Consider the following 25,354-nt stretch of genomic DNA (forward strand, 5'->3'; position numbering starts at 1 on the left):
GGAAGCATAGGAACTGAGAAGTGGTCTGTGGTTATGACCTGCAGAACCACTCCTTTATTGGGGGTGTCTTGCTAATTGCCTATAATTTCCAGGGTCTATTCAATTTGCACAACAGCATGTGAAATGTATTGTCAATCAGTGTTGCTTCCTAAGTGGAAAGTTTGATTTCACAGAAGTGTGATTGACTTGGAGTTACATTGTGTTGTTTAAGTGTTACCTTTATTCTTTTGAGCAGTGTATATACCTCAGTGGGACAAACCAAGCACATATTGTAGAGGAAAATAGTCTATCTTCTGTGCCAAAAAGAGAAGCTATCTGTGTGCAAGTGGGTGTACATGTAGCCATATACAGTACCAGTCAAAAGTTTGGACATACCTACTCATTCAAGGGTTTTTCTTTATTTTTTGGTTGAGAGAATGCCAATAGTGTGCAAAGCTGTTACCAAGACAAAGGGTGGCTACTTTGAAGAATCTAAAATGAAAAATATATTTGGATTTGTTTGACACTTTTTTTGGTTACTACATGATTCCATATGTGCTGTTTCATAGTATTGATGTCTTCACTATTATTCTACAAAGTAGAAAATAGTAAAAATAAAGATAAATCCTTGAATGAAATTTTCTAAAACTTTTAACCGGAGGTGTAAATAGGCTTGTCTCTCATTTGAATCTTCTTTTTGTGCCAGACTGGGTTCAAATGCCTTGTTTAATTTTTCTGTATTTGTACAGATGTAAACTCAGCAAAAAAAGAAACATCCCTTTTTCAGGACCCTGTCTTTCAAAGATAATTTGTAAAAATCAAAATAACTTCACAGAGCTTCATTGTAATGGGTTTAAATGCAGTTTCCTATGCCTATTCAATGAACCATAAACAATTAAATGAACATGCACCTGTGGAACGGTCATTAAGACACTAAACGCTTACATACGGTAAGCAATTAAGGTCACAGTTATGAAAACTTAGGACACCAAAGAGGCCTTTCTACTGACTCTGAAAAACACCTGTTGTAAGGCAGGTCCTCACCAGACATTACCAGCGTCTATGGGCACAAACCCACCGTCGCTGGACCAGACAGGATTGTCAAGTGCTCTTCACTGACGAGTCACAGTTTTGTCTCACCAGGGGTGATGGTCGGATTCGCATTTATCGTCGAAGGAATGAGCGTTACACCGAGGCCTGTATTCTGGAGGGGGATCGATTTGGAGGTGGAGGGTCTGTCATGGTCTTTGCTGGGGTGTCACAGCATCATCGTACTGAGCGTGTTGTCATTGCAGGCAATCTCAACACTGTGTGTTACAGGGAAGACATCCTCCTCCCTCATGTGGTACCCTTCCTGCAGGCTCATCCTGACATGACCCTCCAGCATGACAATGCCACCAGCCATACTGCTCGTTCTGTGCGTGATTTCCTGCAACACAGGAATGTCAGAGTTCTGCAATGGCCAGCGAAGAGCCCGGATCTCAATCCCATTGAGCACGTCTGGGACCTGTTGGATCAGAGGGTGATGGCCATTCCCCACAGAAATGTCTGAGAACTTGCAGGTGCCTTGGTGGAAGAGTGGGGTAACATCTCACAGCAAGAACTGGAACATCTGGTACAGTCCACGAGGAGATGCACTGCAGTACTTAATGCAGCTGGTGGCCACACCAGATACTGACGGTTACTTTTAATCTTGAACCCCCCCTTTTGTTCAGGGACACATTATTCAATTTCTGTTGGTCACGTCTCTGGAACTGGTTCAGTTTGTGTCTGTTGTTGATACACATATTTACACACGTTAAGTTTCCTGAGGTTATATTATTTTACTGCTCTAGGTGATATAATTAGTTTTGATAACCTTATTTACTATTATGTATTGAATTTGTTCACTCTTCATGCAATGCACCCTGCAGAGAACACCCGGAAGAAGAATTATCAACCAAATTACCTCAGTGAATTTCAAAGTTTGTTTGTGTCAATTCATCCCATAAATTATGGGTTGCCAATTGGCAATTTGACATGAAAACATTTTTCATTCATTCACTGTATGAATAGTGATAAGTACTGATCCAGTATATTATAATCACAATTAAAATGTTAAGACTGGATACAAACCCATGGGATTGCATTTCAAAGCCACTAAATGTACTACTTTATAGTATTTTACTAGATAAAGATGACTAGACAATCGCTAATATCTACCCTTCAAAGTACAGTAATGTAATAATCTCAATCAGGCATAGTGGTTCAATCAAGTGAAAATAATTTATGTAAGTGTGGTTTGATTTGTGAAGCTGTGAGGAAACCCAGTTAACATAGTCAGCACCTTTACAGTAAACCACCAAGTGAAATCTTAACACAACTAGTTCAGTCCATCTTTCTCAACCAGATTACTGTAGTTTTACACCATTCAAAAACAATGAACCGAACACTTAAGCCGAATTTTATTGAGCCACTGGTCAAATAAGCTTTCACGCTGTCATTATATTGTAAAAAAAAGAAGAAAAAAGACGATTATGTTCTCTAACACAATATATAAATTAACCTGTATTTGTCATGGAAAATAATTAAAAATTACACTTCAAAAATCACTATGGTAGTAAATGAATAAGCAGGAACTATCATGATGGATGGTGTGTGGTGGCTCGCAAGGAACAATTCTAGCTATGCCTTGATCTTCCTTAATTAGCATAAAATTATATAACCTGTAGCCCAAGACCTTGACAGATCTTTTGGACATTCAACATTTATAAGCATCAGAGAAAGTCAGACAACATAATAACAAAAATACAAAATAATTTAGTTCCAATTTAAAACAACACTCTTCTATTCAGATGACCCCTTTATCTTGTATGAAAACAACTACAGTTATTCTCATATGGTCCTAGCCTGAATCCCAGATACGTTTGTGCCGTCTTGCCAACTCAACTCATGACAGCAATGGAGTTGGCGATACAACACAAACAGATCTGGGACTCAGGCTAGAGTTGTCCTGTCAGTAGTACCACAATTCTTGAGAGTTTAAATTCTTCTGAACAACTTCTAAATAACATGCTTCAATGAAAAAAAAAAAAAAAAAAAAAAAAAGAAGTTTTAATGAGTCCAAAATGGCACCTTTATAAAGTGTACTACGTTTGACCAGAGCCCTATGGACCCTGGTCAAAAGTAGTGCACTAAATAGGGGATAGTTTGCTATTTAGGATGTATCCTAAAAATCGGTTACAGTTCATTGGATAACAGTAAAACCTGCCTTCAAATTCCCTCAAGAGAAACCAACAGTCTCTAAACCAGTCTTTCCAACAAAACAGAAATTCTGCAATTTCACAATTGTCTCTTTCTTGCCCAACGTGTCTTGGGATATAACTACATTGTGTTGCCCTTCCATCTAGGATGGGCCGACCAAAACTGGTCTTTTCCTTAGCTACCATGTTGTCGTCATTGTTGTTGTCGATTACTGCGAGGAGTCTCCCATCAGGTGGACAATGAGTTCGTAGGTGGAGAGGACGATGGCTGTGTTGGGGATCTGTCTGATAAGCTGAGGAATGAGTCCTCTATAAAACGCAGCGTAGCCCTCCTCCACTGCCACCAACCGGGCTGTCTGGAAGAAGTACTGATATTTACTGCCCTCTTCTCGCAGCCTTGTCCGAATCACCTCTGACGAATGGAAGAACCGGAGAGAGAGAGAGAGAGAGCGAGAGAGCGAAATTAAGATGAATTAGAATTAAAAGGTGATTTTTGAATGCGGTTTACAGAGTATTTTGACTAAAGACAGAAGGATGTGTGTTGAGTTTTTACTAAAGGCTTCTCACTCAAGTTAACGTGGAGTCATGGGTGTATGCTGTGCTACTATACAGTAGACCGTTGTAGATTGGGCCATCGTCAATTAAAAGCTGTTTTGCCTCTTACGTCAATGTGTGTTGTTGTAGTTTGAGGTGTGGTATGACAAGTTAATACCGTAGCATTTATTTGATTCCTACCCATTAATCCCCATGCTTACCGTGTGGGTAGGCTATGCAAGAAGCACAACCCTTAGCGAAAGCAGCCGCCATCATCAGGCCTAGGAAATCCCACGCCCCTTTTTCCGTTTCGCTGTTTGGCGAAGCGAAACGCGCTTCGTTCAGGCGTTTTTTCAATGTCTCGTAGATGAGGAAACAGATCATGGTCTCGGAGATGCCAGCGTAGGACGCCGTCAGACCCCGGTAGAAACCTCTCATGCCCTCGGTCTTGTAAACGTAACGGGCACACTGCAGCGCGCTCGTCTTCTTCTCCCCTCGCACCCTGGAGGAAAAGACGCTCAGTATTGATCTAAAAAACGCTACATCAGCAGGTGTCAAAAAAAGTATGTTTTTGGCAGAAGATTTAGAGAAGAGGTTAAATTGGATCAGAGAAAAAACATTTTCCTGCAGGAACGTCATTTTGTGGGTGGTAACCTACTATTTGAACTTGTTCTATAAGAATGGTTTTGCTATATTTTTTTTTGTGTGAAGGTGTGCCCGAACGCAGATGACCAAGAACAGAGGTGTCGGGGGCACAATAGCCAGTAAACAACACAACCTCAAGCAGATCAAGTGTCATACCTCACACTCCAGTCTTGTGACAAAAAAAAGAGACATCCTGTATTGTAATGTCCACTGTTACTTTAAAAACAAAAAAACTTTACGAAATGTGCATTTAGCATGGTACAATTTAAATATATATTCCTATTTTTCCATCTACCAAATTACCCCTCCCTCCCTCCCCTCCCCCACTAGTTAACTATAGTTTGAGTGACTACCTATATGAACAAGTCTGCAGGGTAAATAGGATACTAGGTCACCAGACATGCGTGTCACATAGTTCGTCAGGGTAGCCTAGTGGTTAGAGTGTAGAGGCGGCAGGGTAGCCTAGTGGTTAGAGTGTAGAGGCGGCAGGGTAGCCTAGTGGTTAGAGCGTTGGGACTAGTAACCGGAAGGTTACAAGTTCAAATCCCCGAGCTGACAAGGTACAAATCTGTCGTACTGCCCCTGAACAAGACAGTTAACCCACTGTTCCTAGGCCGTCATTGAAAATAAGAATTTGTTCTTAACTGACTTGCCTAGTTAAATAAAGGTTAAATAAAATAAAAAATTGCTCCATGCGTTCCAAATGCCACCTCATTTCCTACATAGGGTCACTACTTTGGAACAAGTGGTGCCCCTATTTAGGGCGCCATTTGGGATACAAATTCCGTGTAAATATAGCCTCTTCCTCCAACGCAGCCTAATGCGTCAGCAGCCACGGTATTTATGGATCTGCCCGGTCACATTACACCACGAAAACTGCGTAACCCAAAAGACAGGACAGCAGCCAAGATGGGGGCCCGTCAAAGATCACATTCAAATGGTGGTGGTGACAGAACTGTAATTACACACTACCTACAGTAACCCTTTAATGAATGTTCTGACTCCGTTAGTACAAAACTAGTATTTAAAATATGTCTGCATTTAAAGCCTGTAAAAAGCTTTTAAAAAGAGACTTAATAAAAGTAAATTAAACAAGGAAGTAAGAACTGTTGAATAATATAAATGTGCATACTTCCTCTCCAGCTGCATCCTGGTCTTAACCATCCAGACGGGGTTCATGAGGGAGTTTGTAACAAAGGCTGAAACAGGAAGTAGAAACAGAGTTGTGTCGTATCACTGGATGGAGCAAGAGAAAGGGACAGAGTTCATTTTATATCTCTGGATGGGAGTTCAGGGAAAGAACAGAAGGCCAGGAAGGGCAAATCCTCCAGGATTCGTGACAGAGCAGAAATTCAATAATTATATAAAACACACACACATATACACACATATACATATATATATACACACACATACATATATATATATATACACATACATATACACATATATATATACATACATATACACATATATATATACATACATATATACATACATACATATACATACATACATATACACACACACACACACACACACATATATAGATACATATATACATACATATATACATACATATATACATACATATACACATATATACATATACACATATGTTTTATATAATTATTGAATTTCTGCTCTGTCACGAATCCTGTAAAAATACACATATTTATTACACACACACACGTGTATTTTTGTGAGCACACACAGAGCAACATGGGACAGGCAAGACGTAGCATAAAGGCAGAGCAACATGGGACAAGCATACAGGCAGAGCAACATGGGACAAGCATACAGACAGAGCAACATGGGACAAGCAAGACGTAGCATACAGACAGAGCAACATGGGACAAGCAAGACGTAGCATACAGACAGAGCAACATAGGACAAGCAAGACGTAGCAACATGGGGCAAGCAAGACGTAGCATACAGACAGAGCAACATAGGACAAGCAAGACGTAGCAACATGGGACAAGGGCAGAGCAACATGGGACAAAGCATACAGACAGAGCAACATAGGACAACAAGCATGGGGCAACAAGACAGCATACAGACAGAGCAACATAGGACAAGCATACAGGACAGAGCAACATGGGACAAGCAAGACGTAGCATACAGACAGAGCAACATAGCAACACAAGCAAGACGTAGCATACAGACAGAGCAACATAGACAAGCATGGGACAAGCAAGACGTAGCAACATACAAGCAAGAGCATACAGACAGAGCAACATAGGACAAGCAAGACGTAGCAACATGGGGCAAGCAAGACGCATACAGACAGAGCAACATAGGACAAGCAAGACAGCAACAGAGCAACATGGGACAAGCAAGACGTAGCATACAGACAGAGCAACATAGGACAAGCAAGACGTAGCAACATGGGGAGCAAGAAGCATACAGACAGAGCAACATGGGAAAAGCAAGACGTAGCATACAGACAGAGCAACATAGGACAAGCAAGACATAGCAACATAGGACAAGCATACAGACAGAGCAACATGGGACAAGCATACAGACAGAGCAACATGGGACAAGCAAGACGTAGCATACAGACAGAGCAACATGGGACAAGCAAGACGTAGCATACAGACAGAGCAACATAGGACAAGCAAGACGTAGCAACATGGGACAAGCAAGACGTAGCATACAGACAGAGCAACATAGGACAAGCAAGACGTAGCAACATGGGACAAGCAAGACGTAGCATACAGACAGAGCAACATGGGACAAGCAAGACGTAGCATACAGACAGAGCAACATAGGACAAGCAAGACATAGCAACATGGGACAAGCAAGAGAAACAGACAGAGCAACATAGGACAAGCAAGACAGCAACATGGGACAACAAAAATTAACAACAAGACAAGCAAGAGTAGCAACATTTACACAGACAGAGAAACACAGAACAAAAAGCAGCAAGACAAAATTAACAAAAGCAACAAAGTGTTTCCACACCTCACAAGCTACAGACAACATGGAAAGCAGCAACACACAGCTAGGGACCATGTTCACAAATCTGATTGACAATTAGCCAGGTCTTCATGCATTTTGTGAAAGTGTGATAGGTGGTGCAGTTGTGTGTCTGATGGCAGTGTATTCCAGACATGGGAAGCTCTCACAGAGAAAGCGGATTTACTAAAGGTGCATTTCCTTAAGGGAACTATACAGTCACCTCTCATGGCAGAACTAGTGGATCTACTGCCATAGGTTTTTTTTTTTTTGTTAAACAAAAATACTGAGTGGATGGGGAGGAGCCAGGCCATTTAGGATCTTGAATACAAGACATGCGTCGGTGTATTGCACAAGATTTTCCCAACTCAGGAGCTCATTGCTTTGGCTCTATTGCTTTGTGTTCCATATAGAATGAGGGTAGAGTGCTCCCACAGACCCTGGGGTCGCCGTGGGTTGCTTCAGACGGTCTCACCTGCACAGCCAGCTGAGGACATGTGCACCACTCCACTGTTGGGGACGAAGAAGCCATTGAACGTCTCCTTAGACTTCTTGTAGGCAGCAAAATAAATAGCTCTACAAGAAAAAAAGACAGAAGACAACAAAAAGAAATCAGATTCCCTCTTTAAAATGCTTAAACAAATGTATCTTTCTCAGTAAGTGGGTGTCCATCTTTCACTGTGTTTTATAAAACGTCAGCGTGCCTTTATGTAACATCACATGGCCAGGTGCTGCCCGAAACGAGTGAAGCAGAAGCAGCAGCCTTTGACAGAGACAGCAGAGCGTGCCACGTGTGTTCTGTCCAGAGCAGTCTGCTATGCTTCTGGAACAGTCCGTCCCATACAGTGTGTGTCACAGGCAGCAGCAAAATGGGTTGAATAAGCACCGAGGCAGGCCACGGGGGTGGTCGAGAGAGAGAGATGGGTCTGGACTAGTGCTATTCTCATTCTGAATGCCAGGCAGGGTTTGGAAGCTGGCAAATAGCATGGATCAGCTGGCCAGACAGCGTGGGGGCGGGTCAGCTGGCCGACAGCGTGGGGGCGGGTCAGCTGGCCGACAGCGTGGGGGCGGGTCAGCTGGCCGACAGCGCGTGGCAGACAGCGGGGGCGGGTCAGCTGGCAGACAGCGTGGGGGCGGGTCAGCTGGCAGACAGCGTGGGGGCGGGTCAGCTGGCAGACAGCGTGGGGGCGGGTCAGCTGGCAGCTGGGTCAGATAGCGTGGGGGCGGGTCAGCTGGCAGATAGCGTGGGGGCGGGTCAGCTGGCAGATAGCGTGGGTCAGCTGGCTGATAGCGTGGGGGCGGGTCAGCTGGCTGATAGCGTGGGGGCGGGTCAGCTGGCTGATAGCGTGGGGGCGGGTCAGCTGGCAGACACCGTGGGGGCGGGTCAGCTGGCTGACAGCTGGTCAGCTGGCTGACAGCGTGGGGGCGGGTCAGCTGGCTGACAGCGTGGGGGCGGGTCAGCTGGCTGACAGCGTGGGGGCGGGTCAGCTGGCTGACAGCGTGGGGGCGGGTCAGCTGGCTGACAGCATGGGGGCGGGTCAGCTGGCTGACAGCGGGTCAGCTGGCTGACAGCATGGGGGCGGGTCAGGGGCTGACAGGTCAGCTGGCTGACAGCATGGGGGCGGGTCAGCTGGCTGACAGCATGGGGCGGGTCAGCTGGCTGATAGCATGGGGGCGGGTCAGCTGGCTGATAGCATGGGGCGGGTCAGCTGGCTGATAGCATGGGGGCGGGTCAGCTGGCTGATAGCATGGGGGCGGGTCAGCTGGCTGATAGCATGGGGCGGGTCAGCTGGCTGATAGCATGGGGGCGGGTCAGCTGGCTGATAGCATGGGGGCGGGTCAGCTGGCTGATAGCATGGGGGCGGGTCAGCTGGCTGATAGCATGGGGGCGGGTCAGCTGGCTGATAGCATGGGGGCGGGTCAGCTGGCTGATAGCATGGGGGCGGGTCAGCTGGCTGATAGCATGGGGGCGGGTCAGCTGGCTGATAGCATGGGGCGGGCATGGCTGATAGGGGGGGTCAGCTGGCTGATAGCATGGGGGCGGGTCAGCTGGCTGATAGCATGGGGGCGGGTCAGCTGGCTGATAGCATGGGGGCGGGTCAGCTGGCTGATAACAGTCATAGGGGGCGGGTCAGCTGGCTGATAGCTGGCAGCTGGCTGATAGCATGGGGGCGGGTCAGCTGGCTGATAGCATGGGGGCTGGGTCATGGGGGCGGGCTGGCTGATAGCATGGGGGCGGGTCAGCTGGCTGATAGCATGGGGGCGGGTCAGCTGGCTGATAGCATGGGGGCGGGTCAGCTGGCTGATAGCATGGGGGCGGGTCAGCTGGCTGATAGCATGGGGGCGGGTCAGCTGGCTGATAGCATGGGGGCGGGTCAGCTGGCAGATAGCGTGGGTCAGCTGGCTGATAGCATGGGGGCGGGTCAGCTGGCTGATAGCATGGGGGCGGGGGGGTCAGGGTCAGCTGGCTGATAGCATGGGGGCGGGTCAGCTGGCTGATAGCATGGGGGGGGGCTGGGTAGCAGCTGGCTGATAGCATGGGGGCGGGTCAGCTGGCTGATAGCATGGGGGCGGGCCAGCTGGCTGACAGCATGGGGCAGCTGGCTGATAGCATGGGGGCAGGTCAGCTGGCAGATAGCGTGGGTCAGCTGGCTGATAGCATGGGGGCGGGCCAGCTGGCTGACAGCATGGGGCAGCTGGCTGATAGCATGGGGGCGGGTCAGCTGGCAGACAGCGTGGGTCAGCTGGCTGACAGGGGGGCCAGCTGGCTGACATGGGGGGGGCGGGCCAGCTGGCTGACAGACAGCGTGGGGCCAGCTGGCTGACAGACAGCGTGGGGCCAGCTGGCTGACCCGCGTGGGGCCCTGGCATGCTAACTCAGCCAGCTGACCCGCCCCCATGCTAACTATTTCTGGGAGTGAAATCATTTTGGCGGTACGTTGGTGAGTTTCCAGAGTGACCCCCCCCCCCCCCCCCCCACCCCATTCCCACCCAGTGCCCCCCCCATCATTCCCACCCAGAGTGACCCCGCTTACAGAGGATGGATACTATGTCACTGTACAAACCCAAGGAGTGTAAAAATGTCTTATGTATCTGAATGGCAGCGCTTGTAAATTGGGCGATGGTATAAATGTAGAGAGAGAGGGCCAGACAAACCCCTCAGTGAGGACTGTATACTATGGACTGTACTGTATACTATGGACTGTATACTATGGACTGTATACTATGGACTGTATACTATGGACTGTATACTATGGACTGTATACTATGGACTGTATACTATGTCATCGCTGCCAAAGGAGCTTCAGCAAAGCACAGAGCAAAAGGTCTGAATACTTTTTGTAAATGTCATTTTTTAGTTGTTTACTTTAAATAAATTTGCAAACAATTCTAAAAACCTGTTTTTTGCCTTGTCATTATGGGGTATTGTGTGTAGAAAAAACAATTTAATACATTTTAGAATAAGGCCGTCCTCCCTCACCCAGTCGCCCCGTCCTCCCTCACCCCGTCCTCCCTCAACCCGCCGCTCCGTCCTCCCTCACCCAGTTCTCCCTCACCCCATCCTCCCTCACCCCGCCGTTCCGTCCTCCCTCACCCAGTTCTCCCTCACCCAGTTCTCCCTCGTCCAGCCGCTCCGTCCTCCCTCACCCAGTTCTCCCTCGTCCAGCCGGTCCGTCCTCCCTCACCCTGTCCTCCCCGCCCCTCCTCACCCAGTCCGTTCTCGCCGCCCCCCGTCCTCCCTCGCCCCGCCGGTCCTCCCTCGCCCCGCCGGTCCGTCCTCGCCCCGCCACCCCGCCGGTCCGTCCTCGCCCCGCCACCGGCCGTCCGTCCCCGCCGGCCCGCCACCCCGCCCGGTCCGTCCTCGCCCCGCCGGCCCGTCCGGTCCGCCCCGCCCCCCGCCCCGCCGGTCCGTCCTCGCCCCGCCACCCCGCCGTCCGGCCCGCCCACCACCCCGCCGGGGTCCGTCCTCGCCCCGCCACCCCGCCGGTCCGTCCTCTTAATTCAACAACACAGCATTAATAACATGTTGCAGTCTAAAAGCCGGTCCTTGGTAATGACATGATAAAGGGTGCGTGTGTAGGCTGTTAAGGGTGTGGACATACAAAAACACATCCACACCCAGTTCTCCCTCGCCCCGCCACCCCGTCCTCGCCCCGCCACCCCGCCGGTCCGTGGGGCGAGGACATACAAAAACACATCCACAACCAAACATTACTTACACCAAAACGAATCCACCCTTTCAAATGCAGTCCGTGTCTCAGTTAGCAGGCTTACCTTGAAGGGGCCACCCCAACAAGATTGGGACCCAGTCCCCGGAAAAGCGACCTTGGTCCCTCTTTTTCTAGAATTGACCTAAAAATGGGAAGAAAAACAAACCAGTTAATTGAATATACGCGTTTTATTTTATTTTTTGTGTTTGAATGACAAGAACATCTATTTCGGACGTGGATTCAGTAGTAGGGACAACTGTGGTAGGGTTCAGGATGCCGTATGGTCACTCCGCAAGTCGTAATCTGACGTCTGCATTGACAACACAGCATGTACTGCCATGGGAATATTGTTCAATTGAATCGTTAGTGATAATTCAGTTAATTAATCGTGATATGACATTTTTTCCCCCCTCCATATCACAGGACTATGGTATTGGCCAAGACCGTACTCTCAGCCCAGTACCCTTTGAAACTGGAGATGCACTGTGAACTCTGTCGCCTCTGTGGGATTGACTTTACACACGCACACACACACACACACAGTCCCGTAGCAGACAAATAGGCCAGGTGAGGACACAACAGGACTGATGCATTTGTCCTGCACTCTGCTGTAAGGCAGATTTTTATTTATTTATTATTTATTTATGTATTTATTAATTTTTTTTTTATTTTTTTATGTATTTATTTAAAACACTGTTAATCCCACCGCTTGTTTTCACACACTGTAACGACGTCATTTTGTTCAAATAGATTTAAAAAAAAAAAAACACCCTTTAGACCAAGTAAATAAAGGATTTTAAAAGTTATCCTGTTTAGTCATAACATGTTGTGGATTTACAGAGTTTAAAGAGTTTTAACATTTTACCTTTAAAACTAACCAATGACGGCGTTTGGAAGATAGTGAGCCACAACCTTCTGTCACAACAGACAACACTGGATAAACAGGGATTTTGGAGAAGAGAGTTTCATTCAACAATTATTGGTGAAATTAACTAAAATGGATGCTTGAAGGTTGTAGAGTCACTTAGAATTATAAATGGCTCACCTCCAAAATGCCATTGTTGGTCAGTTTCAAAGGTAAACATTTTTAAAACTGCACTGGGTGAACAGGTTGACAATACTATACCTCTACTATACTATACTATACTATACAATACCTCTGAACCATTCAGCTGAGTCCAGTTCATACTGGTTCAGTCACATTCAGCAAAAGGCCTCCGGCACTAAACCCTTGAGGCGAGAAACATGAGAAACCACAGACCACATTTCGGGATGTCAGTCGGCAACGGCTTCCTCCTCGTGTTCAATTTGGCAGAGGCACAGTCACGCCATCACTCTCACCCAGTCTGTGGTCGGAGGCAACCCTCCCTGGGCCTCGGGGGTGAGGGACACTTCCACAGGTGGCATCAGCACTTACATAAGTGTCCTCGCTGCACTGTGCGTCAGTGCATGTGTTCCTCACAGCTGGCAAACAGCTCTTAGATTAGAACAAGATACCTCTATCTTTAGTCTCTAGTTTTTGTGTATAAAACAGGATAACAGTAATGGCCCTCGTCAGACAGGGTGGAGGCGGGCCCTCGTCAGACAGGGTGGAGGCGGGCCCTCGTCAGACAGGGTGGAGGCGGGCCCATTTCCTCCTCTTTAGACGGAGTGGTAGAGTAAAGACACAGGCCTATTCACACAACTAGAGCAGCATCCCAAATTGCACCCTATGCCCTACAGTACACTACTTCTGACCAGGGACCATAGGACAAAACATTCTTAGCCTAGTAATTCCTTGTGGCCTGGCAGCCCAGTGGGTGGCCTGGCACACCCACAGATCCCGAAGGCTACATTCTGCAGCAAGACAATGATCCAAAACACACAATCAAGTACATGGAAATGGTTAAAAAGCAACACATTTTTACGGTTTGGAATGGCCCAGTCAAAGTCCAGACCTAATTCCAATTGAGATGTTGTGGCAGGACTTGAAAGGAGCAGCTCATGATTGAAAACCCACAAATGTCTCTGAGTTAAATCAGTTGGAAGAGTGGGCTTCCTCCAGTGATGTGAGAGACTGATCAACAACTACAGGAAGTGTTTAGTTGAAGTCATTGCAGCTAAAGATGTCACAACAAGTTACTGTTTATATTCAGATCCACATTCCTGTAAAGATTAGAGAGGATCTCATGTTAAATACTGTTGAAGTAATATGGCTACAGGTTCATCTGCCTCACCTAAAGCCCATTCTGGTGGGAATCTGCTATAGACCACCAAGTGATAACAGTCAGTATCTGGATAATATGTATGAAATGCTTGATAATGTATGTGATACCAATAGAGGAGGTATATTATCTAGGGGATTTAAATATTAACTCGCTTTCATCAGGCTGCCCACTCAAGAAAATCCTTCTCACCCCCCCTTAAATGATTTAGATGCACTATTGTAAAGTGGCTGTTCCACTGATGTCAGAAGGTGAATTCACCAATTTGTAAGTCGCTCTGGATAAGAGCGTCTGCTAAATGACTTAAATGTAAATGTAAATGTCAAGACAAAGCTTCACACTGTAACCGGTGCCTGCAACCTGGTTATCGGTCAACCTACCAGGGTAGTTACAAACAGCACAGGAATGAAATCATCAACATGTATTGATCACATCTTTACTAATGCTAATTGCTTTTCTGATTTGTGACCAAGCTACTTGATGCTAGGCGTACATAATGTTGTCGATCGATAAAACTTACACAAACGCTTGGATTGCTTTCGCTGTAAAGCATATTTTCAAAATCTGACACGACAGGTGGATTAACAAAAGGCTAAACTGTGTTTTACTATATTGCACTTGTGATGTCATGAATATAAATATTTTTTTGTAATATTATTTGAATGTGGCACTATGCAATTCAGCGGTTGATGATGAAAATTATCCCGTTAATGGGATTGCAGCCATAAGAAGTTAAGATCAATGTGTTAACACATTATGAAATTGCTTATTCCAGTTACTAATAAGCATGCGCCCATTAAGAAAATTACTGAAAACTTAAATCTGAGTAGATTGATGAGGAAAAGGGATTGGCAAATAAGTCTGGTTGCACAACCAATTGGCAAATATACTGCAAATAGAGAAATCATGTTGACTAAACTGAATACCGACAGATATTTAAAAATTCCTTAAAGTAGTTGGCAAGATTAGCAAACTTAGGCATGACATGCAAGCAACAAATGCTGACACTACACATCCAAGTATATCTCACTAAATTATTAAAAACAAGAATTGTAATTTCAAATTCCGTAAAGTGAGTGTGGAAGAGGTGAAAAAATTATTGTTGTCTATCAACAATGACAAGCCACCGGGGTCTGACAACTTGGATGGAAAATGACTGAGGATGATAGCTGCAGATTGACATTGGGAATGATATTGCCACTCCCGTTAGCCTTCTTTTCAATCTTTTCAATCCTAGCCTACTAGAAAAGTGTGAGAAGTGTACCCCCCCCAGTCAGCATGCTTATAAGGGAAGGACATTCAACAAACACAGCACTTACACAAATAACTGATGATTGGCTGAAAGAAGTTGCTGATAAAAAGATTGTGGGAGGCTGTTTTGTTAGACTTCAGTCTTTTTTTCGACATTATTTTGACATTATCAATCATAGTCTGCTGCTGGTAAAACTGATGTGTCATGGCTTTACACCCCCTGCTATATTGTGGATAAAGAGTTGCCTGTCTAACAGAACACAGAGGGTGTTTTTAATGGAAGCCTCAAACATAATCCAGGTAGAATCAGGAATTCCCCAGGGCAGCTGTCTAGGCCCCTTCCTTTTTTCAATCTTTAACGACATGCCACTGGCATGACTCATTATACACGTCAGCCACTACAGCAACTGAAATGACTGCAATACTTAGAGATGCAGATAGTTTCAGAACGGGTGGCAAGGAATAAGTTAATCCTAAATATTAAAAAACTAAAAGCATAGTATTTGGGACAAATCATTTACTAAACCTCAACCTAAGGCAGGTCCTAAAGGCCCTAGTCGTCACACCTGGGTTACTGTTCAGTCGTGTGGTCAGGTGCCACAAAGAGGGACTTAGGAAAATTGCAATTGGCTCAGAACAGGGCAGCACGTCTGGTCCTTGGATGTACACAGAGAGCTAAAAATTAATCATATACATGTCAATCTCTCCTGGCTCAAAGTAGAGGAGAGATTGATTTCATCACTACTTATATGTGTGAAAGGTATTGACATGTTGAAAGTACCGTGCTGTCGGTTTACACAACTAGCACACAGCTCAGACACTTGTGTATACCACACAAGACATGCCACCAGAGGTCTCTTCACAGTCCCCAAGTCCAGAACAGACTATGGGAGGCGCACAGAAACTACATAAAGACATGACTACATGGAACTCTATTCCACATCAGGTAACTGATGCAAGCAGTAGAATCAGATAAAACAAATACACCTTATTGTACAGTGGGGAGTGTGAAGCAACACAAACATAGGACCAAACACACACGCACTATACACACACATGGATTTTGTGTTGTAGGTAGTAGAGCAGGGGTCCAAGGGGACACAGTGTGTTGTGAATTCTGTAATGCTTGTATTGTAATGTTTTTTAATTTTTTTTAATTGTATAACTGCTTTAATTCTGCCGGACCCCAGGAAGAGTAGCCGCTGCCTTGGCAGCAGGTAATGGGGATCCATTAAAAAAATACAAACTGAGTGGAGTTGGGTGTTGAATAACTTTATTTTATTTAATTAAGTATATTTGTTTTTGTTAGTTGAAAAACTCTGGTTCCCTTTATCTAATATTAGCGGTTGGCTGAAGATCTGATAACATTCAGTATCAAAATAATAGAAAATCAGAAAGAGGACAAATACTTTTTCACAGCACTGTACACAACATGGTGAAACCATTACCACAAGACCTGTAGTAGCAGCCCCACACTTATAAGAGCCCCTTACCGTAAGACCCCTAGTAGACTAACCCCAAGCTAATAAGGAGGGACAACCCCTTACCGTAAGACCCATAGTAGACTAGCCCCAAGCTAATAAGGAGGGACAACCCCTTACCGTAAGACCCATAGTAGACTAGCCCCAAGCTAATAAGGAGGGACAACCCCTTACCGTAAGACCCATAGTAGACTATAAGGAGGGACAACCCTTACCGTAAGACCCATAGTAGACTACTGCCAAGCTAATAAGGAGGGACAACCCCTTACCGTAAGACCCATAGTAGACTAGCCCCAAGCTAATAAGGAGGGACAACCCCTTACCGTAAGACCCATAGTAGACTAGTCCCAAGCTAATAAGGAGGGACAACCCCTTACCGTAAGACCCAAGGGACAACCCCCCCTTATAGCCCCGTAAGACCCATAGTAGACTAGTCCCAAGCTAATAAGGAGGGACAACCCCATAGTAGACTAGTCCCAAGCTAATAAGGAGGGACAACCCCTTACCGTAAGACCCATAGTAGACTAGCCCCAAGCTAATAAGGAGGGACAACCCCTTATCGTAAGACCCATAGTAGACCAGCGCCACTCCAATATGAATGAGGGACAACCCCTTACTGTAAGAACCATAGCAGACTAGCCACACGCTAAGAAAAGGGACAAACCCCTTACCGTAAGACCTGCAGCAGGCCAGGTGGCGTAACGGTGCCCGAGCCTGGTCTGATGACCCCAGTACCATTGAGCGTGCCCAGTTGGACCTGGAACACGGGCCGGAGTGTTAGGCCTGACGACTGCAGCCTGGTCTTCAGCACCTCCAGAGGACAAGTCACGATGGCTCCCACTGTGCCACTACATCTGCAGAGAGAAAGATGGGAAAATACAGTAACATTTATAATACAGTAATAATATATACACTAATCTCAGGTCATTTAAAAGTCAGGTTTACGACATCTAAACAGAGAATAGCAAAACATTAAAATGACATTAATGAATTAACACGGCGAATGACAATGGAGATTGGTAATCCTTTCCACCATCATTGGAGTTCAAAGAGATTTCAGGAAGTGGAGAGCCTTAGTTGTTGCCCTTACGTATCTGAACCAGCCTTTTGTCAGGGCATGGTAGACTATAAAAATACAAAAACACGTATTTACATTTGTCCAATTTGTAGTGTGCTATGATTATACCGGGTGAAGTAGTCCTGCTGTCTGTTGCAGTGTTATCAGTGAGATTCAGTTGGATCACAGTCCACCCCCTGGATATCCCCAGAGTGTATTTTATTTCTCCCTCTCTCAGGGAATGTAATTCACCATCAATTTACATAAGAGTAGCAGCCACGCAGTACTTTTATGACATTACTAAAAGAGACAGTGTCATGAACAGGCTCTCACATTGACTCTATACACATCTGGCACAAAAGGTCATTGAACCAAGAAGCTCTAATTTGACTAAAAGCGAGAGAGAGAAGAGGTCTTACAGCCTAAGCCTACATAGCCGTTTAAAAATGTCCAAATCACGCACTTCATTTGACCTAAATTATGACCTAAAAAAAAAAAGTAGTGAGGAATAGTCTTGCGTCACAGAAGATATTAACCTCTCTATATATACAACCCCTGTCCATCTAAGACAAGGCATGACAGAAGATATTAACCTCTCTATATATACACAACTCCTGTCCATCTAAGACAAGGCATGACAGAGGATATTAACCTCTCTATATATACAACCCCTGTCCATCTAAGACAAGGTGTCACAGAAGATATTAACCTCTCTATATACACAACCCCTGTCCATCCAAGACAAGGCGTGACAGAAGATATTAACCTCTCTATATATACAACCCCTGTCCATCTAAGACAAGGCGTGACAGAAGATATTAACCTCTCTATATATACACAACCCCTGTCCATCTCTGACAGAAGACAAGTCCATCTAAGTGTGATATTAACCTCTCTATATACACAACCTGTCCGTCTAAGACAACAGAAGATATTAACCTCTCTATATACAACCCCTGTCCATCTAAGACAAGAAGATATTAACCTCTCTATATACACAACCCCTGTCCATCTAAGACAAGGCATGACAGAAGATATTAACCTCTCTATATATACACAACCCCTGTCCATCTAAGACAAGGCATGACAGAAGATATTAACCTCTCTATATATACACAACCCTGTCCATCTAAGACCATCAGAAGACAACCCCTGTGACAGACAGAAGATATTAACCTCTCTATATATACAACCCCTGTCCATCTAAGACAAGGCGTGACAGAAGATATTAACCTCTCTATATACACAACCCATTTCCATCTAAGACAAGGCATGACAGAGGATATTAACCTCTCTATATATACAACCCCTGTGTATCTAAGACAAGGCGTGACAGAAGGAATGAGATTTGTTTTGCCCCAAGGGGCCAAGCATTCTGTCTTCAACAAGGTCCAGAGGTTATTTTCTTGCCGTTTTGGTGATTATTAGCGAGCTCGACACAGTTCGGATTTGGTTTTAGTGATTAAAAAAATAATAATAATAATAATAATTAAAACATACAGTGCCTTCAGAAAGTATTCATATCCCTTGACTTTTTCCACATTTTGTTATGTTAAATACATTGAATATCTAAAAAAAAAAATTAACAAAAAAATCCCTTGGCCATCTACACACAATACCCCATAATGACAAAGTGAAAACATGTTTATGGAAATTTCTTCAAATGTATTGAAAATCTAATTTACATAAGTATTGACAACCCCGAGTAAAACACATGCTAGAATCACCTTTGGCAACAATTACAACTTGTATTTTTGGGTAAGTCTAAGAGCTTTGCACACCTGGATTTTTAAAAAGTCTTCAAGCTCTGTCAAGTTGGCTGTTGGCAAGACAGCCATCTTCAAGTCTTATCATAGAATTTCAAGAGGATCCATCCTCAGCTCTATCACAGCACCTTTGGTAGCTTGGCACTGCCGAAGGTGCTTCAATGTACTGAGTAAAAGGGTCTGAATACTTACGTAAATGTGATATTTCCGTTGGAAAATTTTCAAAAAAAAACTGTTTTTGCTTTGTCATTATGGGGTATTGTGTGTAGATGAGTAAAAAAAATATATTATGAGCCTGTAACGTTACAAAATGTGGAAACCGTGAAGGGGTCTGAATACTTTCTGAATACACTGCATCTACACACACACACACGTTTTTGTACACTGAACAAAAATATAAAATGCAACATGTAAATTGCTGGTCCCATGTTTCATGAGATGAAATAAATAAAAACCTAGAAATGTTCCACACGCACAAGAACCTCAAATTTTGTACAAATTTGTTTACATCCTTGTTAGTGAGCATTTCTCCTTTCCCAAGATAATCCATCCACCTGACAGGTGTGGCATATCAAGAAGATGATTAAACAGCTTGATCATTACACAGGTGCACCTTATGCTGGGGACAATAAAGGGTTACTCTAAAATATGCTGTTTTGTCACACAACAATGCCACGTCTCAAGATGAGGGAGCGGACAATTGGCATGCTGACTGCAGGAATGTCCACCAGAGTTGTTGCCAGATAATTTTATGTTAATTTCTCTACCATAAGCTGCCTCCTACATTGTTTTAGAGAACTTGGCAGTACGTCCAACAAGCCTTACAACCGCAGACCACGTGTAACAACGAAACACAGCCAAGACTACGAGAGGCGCAAGACCTGCTGAGGAGTGTTTCTGTCTGTAATACAGCCCTTTGTATGGGAAAACAAATTCTGATTGGCTGGGCCTGGCTGCCAAGTGCAGCCAATGTCCTCCCAAGACCACTCATGGCTGCACCCCTGCCCAGTCGTGTTGAAAGCCATAGATTAGGGCCTAAATCATTTTTCCAATTGACTGATTTCCTTATACTGTAACTCTAAAATATTTTTTTATTTGTGCATGTTGCATTCATATTTATGTTCAGTATAATATTATATATTATTTTTAAAAACAGCTGGTTTTCTGAGCAATCTTTCAAATGATTAGGATATGCAAAACACCTGTAAAAAAAAAAAAAAAAAAAAGCATTTAATTTGTACTGCGAACGTGTTAGCAGCCGCCTCCTTCTTTAGCGTGACTGAAGTGAGTTCGGAACAACTGAACTAGAAGTCATTTTCACAAACTTTATATGTCCAAACTCAAAATTTATAAAATAAAAAACGCTTCCCAAAAATAACATGCAGGGCTGTGGAAGAACATTTATGGCGATTTTCTTCATCTATCTAAGTGACATAAGGTAGCCTGATTTCAGATATGTCCATGTAAAAACAGGGGTATTAGGGGAAATCGTTCCTCTTACAAAGCATGTAAAAGTTTAAATCAAACTTACATTAATCTGACTATCCAAAATGCATCGCATTACTGTGTGCATGTAACTGTACTCAGAGACATTTATAGTATGTTACATATTTTTTTTAAGAGGCTATTTAGACGGATCAAACCGGTATAAATTATTTATAATTACATGATAATATTTTAGATTGACAATTATATTAGACAATTTCTGATATCTCACATCTGATTGGTGGAGTGCTACAGAGATGGCTGTCCTTCTGAAAGGTTTTCTCATATCTCCACAGAGGAACTCTGGAGCTCAAGTCAGAGTGACGAGATGTCTAAAGGGCATGTTGTGCCAAATGCAACTGCTTCCAATAACAAACAAATGGCTATCCATTCACTCGGCTTATCATAAGCATCTCCTCGCCGTCTGGGACACAATGAGAAAAACAGACTGTGGACGAGACGGCGTTGCATCACCCTACGTGTGACAGTGATATGCATACTAAACATGGTATGGCAAAAGGCCATGTCATGGTGTCGTCTAGACAACCAAAGTTAACATTTTGAATCAGTTCGAATGTGAAAGCAGAAGCCACCATTAAACATTTACTAGCTCAGAAGAGACCATGGCATGTAAACAGCCTCGGTAAATACAGTTCTTGATGTTATGTCTGCAGTCAGTGTGCATCTTGGAAAGGCAGGCTAAACTCTTGGATCTCAATCCCAAAATAAACGTAGTATTGCCTTGACAATGATATTCAGTGTGAGCTTGTCACTTATGATATTTGCTCTATTCTACTATTAGCGACTAATTTTTTTAAATTTTAATTTCACCTTTATTTAACCAGGTAGGCTAGTTGAGAACAAGTTCTCATTTACAAATGCAACCTGGCCAAGATAAAGCATAGCACGTTCGACACATACAACAGAGTTACACATGGAATGAACAAAACATACAGTCAATAATACAGTAGAAAAAAAGAAAAAGTCTATATACAGTTAGTGCAAATTAGGTCAAATAAGGGTGTTAAGGCAATAAATAGGCCATGGTGGCGAAGTAATTACAATATGGCAATTAAACACTGGAATGGTAGATGTGCAGAAGATGGATGTGCAAGTAGAGATACTGTGGTGCAAAAGGAGAAAAATAAATACATACAATATGGGGATGAGGTAGATAGATGGGCTGTATACAGATGGGCTATTATTATTATGTTCTGATTTTATAAATAAATTAAGCGTTATTACCATTAACCTCACCACTATGGCACTTCTTAACATTGGCTGTTCTATGAAATATAGGACCTATATAGACATAACTATATGACTTGCATTTATATTCCTCCATGGGTCCAATACAGGATATCATATATCCCCAACTAAATGGATTATCAGTTCTAGGTTTTGAATAGTGCTTTCCCAAATGTCAAGAGCTGTCAATGGGTGACCTTGAGTGTCAAATAGTCCTGCTAGCTTCCAAAAGAAAAAAATCTTTATAAACTTCCAAGTTTAAGCCGGATAATATTTCTCTCATGAATTGCTAGCTACATATTAGCTCAAATACATTTTAGGTTACTTTTGATCTTTTTTTTTTTATACATCTTGGAATATAATAAATATATCGCAAGCTATAAATATAGTCGATTGCTCTATGCTAAGCTGCAGTAGCTAAAACGAGATAGCTTGCTAGCTGCAGCACTTTACATGGTCACATGGATGACTGATTGACTGGGGAACAATTATGTAACTGGAGGACATATTCTAAGGTCAGAATAGACTGCGACACTTGCCAGTTAACTAATGCCACATCAAATATAAAACATTAATACTCTTGAATGTTGTATTCGAGTTCATAGCTCAAGTGTTACGGACCTTCGTAGAAATAGAGGTCATTGCAAATGGCCAGGATTTTCACTATAATTTTTTACTTTTTTTTTTAAAGTAAGCTAACTGTTTATTAACGCCAGTCGGGATAGACGATTCATAAAAATCAATATCCGGTTTGATTAGCCTAGCTAGCATGCTAGCAGTGAGAAGGACAATAGTTGGGCCACCTGACATTGAATAACTAGACGAATGATACAATAAACACCTGTTAACACCAGTTAAAAATACTGTTCTGAAATCTTTGGCAAAATTGTTAAAAATCACACTGTTAACCATTAGAGTAAGGTCGCAACCTCATGCTGTAGCGAGGCCTTCTCACTCCTTGAGTGGAGGGGGAGAGTAACGTTAGCTTGTTAAACACATTTCGGTTTAGTGAGAATATGACTCGTTTGGTCAAGATGTGGCACAAATATCTTAAAACGACAACGCAAGCTGCCGAGTAACCCATCAATCTAACACAATAGCTAACATAAATTTACCAGGACAAAAGCAGAAGCCGCTAGACTATTAAAATATATATGTATATATATATATTCAGCTATGCTAATGCTAGCTAGATAAAAATTAAACAATTAAATGTCGTAAAAGGAACACTTACCCGCCTGCGAAGAGATGTAATAGCGTATTATTATTATGTGCCATGTTTAAAAAATCTAACCATAATCTTCTTTGTCTTCTCGTAAATGTAATCTCTACAAGTCAGAGGCGAAAATGTGGTTTATCTTGCTCGTCAGCTGCTGTCACTCGCCAGTCGTCCAGCCGGCGGTCTCTGAAGCGTTTCCAAACTCTGACTACTAATTCTGCCAGCAGCACAAACGATCACGTCAGTTTTTTCGTATGGTAACGAAGAAACCTTCAAAATAATAGCCTGCATTTGAAAACATTGCAATCTGAATAACTCATAAAAAAAAAATCAATGGCCACTTTTATTGTGTCAATATAAAACAAGTCATTTCTGAAAACAAATATAAAATGTGTTTTTGAAAACATTTTTTAAAGACAAATAATGTTTCCTATTTCGCAACAAAGCATCCTTCACTCATGCTGCCAAACATACCCTTGTAAAACTGACCATCCTACCAATCCTCGACTTTGGCGATGTCATTTACAAAATAGCCTCCAATACCCTACTCAACAAATTGGATGCAGTCTATCACAGTGCAATCCGTTTTGTCACCAAAGCCCCATATACTACCCACCATTGCGACCTGTACGCTCTCGTTGGCTGGCCCTCGCTTCATACTCGTCGCCAAACCCACTGGCTCCATGTCATCTACAAGACCCTGCTAGGTAAAGTCCCCCCTTATCTCAGCTCGCTGGTCACCATAGCATCTCCCACCCGTAGCACACGCTCCAGCAGGTATATCTCTCTAGTCACCCCCAAAACCAATTCTTTCTTTGGCCGCCTCTCCTTCCAGTTCTCTGCTGCCAATGACTGGAACGAACTACAAAAATCTCTGAAACTGGAAACACTTATCTCCCTCACTAGCTTTAAGCACCAACTGTCAGAGCAGCTCACATATTACTGCACCTGTACATAGCCCACCTATATTTTATCCCAAACAACTACCTCTTTCCCTACTGTATTTTATTTATTTATTTGTTTTGCTCCTTTGCACCCCATTATTCTTATTTCTACTTTGCACATTCTTCCATTGCAAATCTACCATTCCAGTGTTTTACTTGCTATATTGTATTTACTTTGCAACCATGGCCTTTTTTTTGCCTTTACCTCCCTTATCTCACCTCATTTGCTCACATCGTATATAGACTTGTTTAAACTGTATTATTGACTGTATGTTTGTTTTACTCCATGTGTAACTCTGTGTCGAACTGCTTTGCTTTATCCTGGCCAGGTAGCAATTGTAAATGAGAACTTGTTCTCAACTTGCCGACCTGGTTAAATAAAGGTGAAATAAATAGATTTTAAAAAATAAAAAATTGACATTGGTATGTTGAGAATATTGGGCTGTAGAGGGAAAACCTTTCTACCTATCTGAGTTAAAGTGGGTTGGAAAATACCCAGTAGAGTCTCTACTAACCGAATGTGGTTAGTTTGGGGGGGACTGGAGTCAATAAGTATACCATATACCGTGTATTGCATTGCAGTGAATAGAGTGGGTGGAGTTAAAGCCAATTTATGCTTGATCTGAAAAGGTGGTTGGAGGCTTTGTATGGAAGGTGTGACACGATTGTGGAGCCTCCAGAGGAATGGAACGGCCAAATCAAGCTTCGTATTGCATCGCCGTGCGCCTCTCAATTTTTTTAACAATGTGGAGGGCTCGGACAGCTTGGAGGGCTCTGTATAGCTCTGCATTGACGTGATTGGTTGACGGTACGTGGTGGCAGTACATCCTGTATAAACACAAACTGACTTCCATGACAACTTCCTTCACAATTGCTCTGCTCCGCTAAGCACAAGACCATGCAGAGCCTTTAAGGACTCAGCAGCACTCTGTATTAAACTCTTTGCTCCGCTAAGCACAAGACCATGCAGAGCCTTTAAGGACTCAGCAGCACTCTGTATTAAACTCTTTGCTCCGCTAAGCACAAGACCATGCAGAGCCTTTAAGGACTCAGCAGCACTCTGTATTAAACTCTTTGCTCCGCTAAGCACAAGACCATGCAGAGCCTTTAAGGACTCAGCAGCACTCTGT

General features: G+C 43.7%; 1 protein-coding gene across 1 annotated transcript; it reads right to left on the reverse strand.

The window, feature by feature from the left end:
- Window positions 1-2,406: 2,406 nt before the first annotated feature.
- Window positions 2,407-23,480, reverse strand: LOC135503886 (solute carrier family 25 member 33-like). The gene is made up of 7 exons (XM_064922063.1): window positions 23,296-23,480; window positions 17,177-17,359; window positions 11,634-11,711; window positions 7,834-7,934; window positions 5,533-5,599; window positions 3,977-4,257; window positions 2,407-3,633 (listed from the first exon to the last, which is right to left on the reverse strand). The coding sequence occupies exons 1-7, from the start codon at window positions 23,337-23,339 to the stop codon at window positions 3,431-3,433; spliced, it is 957 nt and encodes a 318-aa protein (XP_064778135.1). The 5' UTR covers window positions 23,340-23,480; the 3' UTR covers window positions 2,407-3,430.
- Between the last annotated feature and the right edge of the window lie 1,874 nt (window positions 23,481-25,354).

Source organism: Oncorhynchus masou, chromosome 18 (genome assembly GCF_036934945.1).
Source record: "Oncorhynchus masou masou isolate Uvic2021 chromosome 18, UVic_Omas_1.1, whole genome shotgun sequence".
Taxonomy (NCBI): domain Eukaryota; kingdom Metazoa; phylum Chordata; class Actinopteri; order Salmoniformes; family Salmonidae; genus Oncorhynchus; species Oncorhynchus masou.